General features: G+C 30.4%; 1 protein-coding gene across 2 annotated transcripts in view; it reads left to right on the top strand.

The window, feature by feature from the left end:
- The window catches only part of LOC111680768 (pancreas transcription factor 1 subunit alpha), a 4,044-nt gene extending 2,060 nt beyond the window's left edge, over positions 1-1,984 (top strand). Inside the window, exon 4 of one of the 2 annotated variants that reach the window (XM_046949374.1) lies at positions 1,080-1,984. In XM_046949374.1, coding sequence (XP_046805330.1) covers positions 1,080-1,438 — 359 coding nt within the window. In that variant the 3' untranslated portion in view covers positions 1,439-1,984. The remainder of the gene's footprint in view (positions 1-1,079) is intronic. The other variant, XM_023442471.2, reaches the window with a different exon arrangement.
- Positions 1,985-2,017: the final 33 nt, after the last annotated feature.

Here is a 2,017-nt window from a genome sequence, read left to right as displayed (position 1 = left end):
AGTTCAGTTCTAGTTCAGTTCTAGTTCAGTTCTAGTTCAGTTCTAGTTCAGTTCTAGTTCAGTTCTAGTTCAGTTCTAGTTCAGTTCTAGTTCAGTTCTAGTTCAGTTCTAGTTAAGTTCTAGTTCAGATCTAGTTCAATTCTAGGTTAGTTCTAATTCAGTTCTGACATCTATCTATCTTCGAATGTTCCGTTAAGTCATATACGTCTTAAGAGCAAATATTTGTTGCCTCTTGAAACATCTTGTGCTTTTCCCATGGTACAAAAACAAGTAGCTAATTGCTGGGGAGGCTTTTCACAAAAATTAGCAACACTTTATCAAGCACTTGAACGAAATACAGTTAGGTACAGACAAAGAAGTAACCACAAATATTTCACACCCGCATTTAAAGAGAGCTGTTGATTTTAATGACATCTCGAACAAATTTGAACAATAAAAAAAAATAACAAACTTATAAACAAGTGTTTAAGGAACGAAAAGGATATATGTAAAGAAGGGCTGATAGAGTTGCTAAAAACAACACCCCATTTTATAGAAAAAAATCTATACTTCTTTCTGATTGGAAGTTGACTAAGGCACAGACACAGACTTTAACTATTTAAATGTAATAGTTTCACAATATTTGATGTTTTAACAGACAATTAAATCCCTCTCAGCATGCAGCTGCAATAACACTGGTTTGTGTTTAAAAAGGATTTTCATTATGACAACATAAAACCGCCCTTATTTTCCAAAAAAAATGTTCGAGCGGCAAAAAGAAATATCTTTTGACACTTCAAACGTCATTTTTAACGTTACCACTAATGGCATTGTAATGTAGACACTAATGTTTTTTCAAGTGTTATTTAATCAAATATTTGTATTGAACAGAACAGAATTTTCAACCAAAAAGGGCACCTTTAGACGAAAGTCTTAAATATAGAAAACCCTTTTTTTGTAAAATCTATTGTTAAAAGGATTTAATAAGGATTTTTATAAACAGCTTATAAATAATATTTTTTAATTTTAAAATTAATTTTTAAACTATACTAACAAGCGGCCTTTTCTTATTTGTGTAATTTTTTTATTTCTTTTTACAGCTGGCGGTATATCACATTCATTATCATGGTATCGTCGTGGCGATCGTTATCCGGGTAGTAAATTATATGCACGTACCTGGACTCCTGAAGATCCTAGATCTCATTTGAATACCAACCACAATCATCATAGTCATCAACATCAACAGCATCAAGCTCAACAGAGTCAAAACGCACAATTACCGCTTAATCGTTGTTATAATTCTAATAATTCCAATCATTCCTCCGATTCCGCCATCGATAATTCTACATTAAACGATTCGGTTGCCTCTTCTGCAGCGGCATCTGTGGCTACGGCCGCTTCTACTACGCAAACATGTCACGATCTCTTCAATGAAATGCATCAACAAAATGCTTTATAAATCAAGGAAAAAGTCAAAAACATCCAGGATGTTTAATTTAAATCTTTGTGCAATTATTGGAAAGATTAAGATTTTTCTTATAAAATCTCAACTCTAGTCATTTTAATATTTGAAAATTTTGTAGTCTACTTACTACTTACTAGTCTCTATTAAACAATTTGACAAGATTTCGTTAGAACGACATACAAAATGGAGAACAAACAATGAAATTCAAAATTATACGAAAACTATTCTGTGGTATATTTTTTAAGTTAAGTTTTATAATTTATATTTATAATAAGCTAAAATTATTTATTTTAAATTCCTTTAGTATTAACATAAAAAAGATTTATTTAATAAAATTAATTAAAAGAAAAAAATAATTGATTGTTAATTTTAATTAAACATTTCTATAGAAGAGATACAACAGATTGCAGATTAAAGAGTAGTTGCTTAATAGTCAAGTATCTGTTAATTTAGATCTTATAGTTCTAGTTCAGTTCTAGTTCAGTTCTAGTTCAGTTCTAGTTCAGTTCTAGTTCAGTTCTAGTTCAGTTCTAGTTCAGTTCAAGTTCAGTTCTAGTTCAGTTCTAGTTCAGT

The sequence above is a fragment of the Lucilia cuprina genome, chromosome 4 (genome assembly GCF_022045245.1).
Source record: "Lucilia cuprina isolate Lc7/37 chromosome 4, ASM2204524v1, whole genome shotgun sequence".
NCBI classification, from domain to species: Eukaryota; Metazoa; Arthropoda; class Insecta; order Diptera; family Calliphoridae; genus Lucilia; species Lucilia cuprina.
Note: the sequence above shows the minus strand (reverse complement) of the source record. Positions and strands in the feature narration are given on the sequence as shown.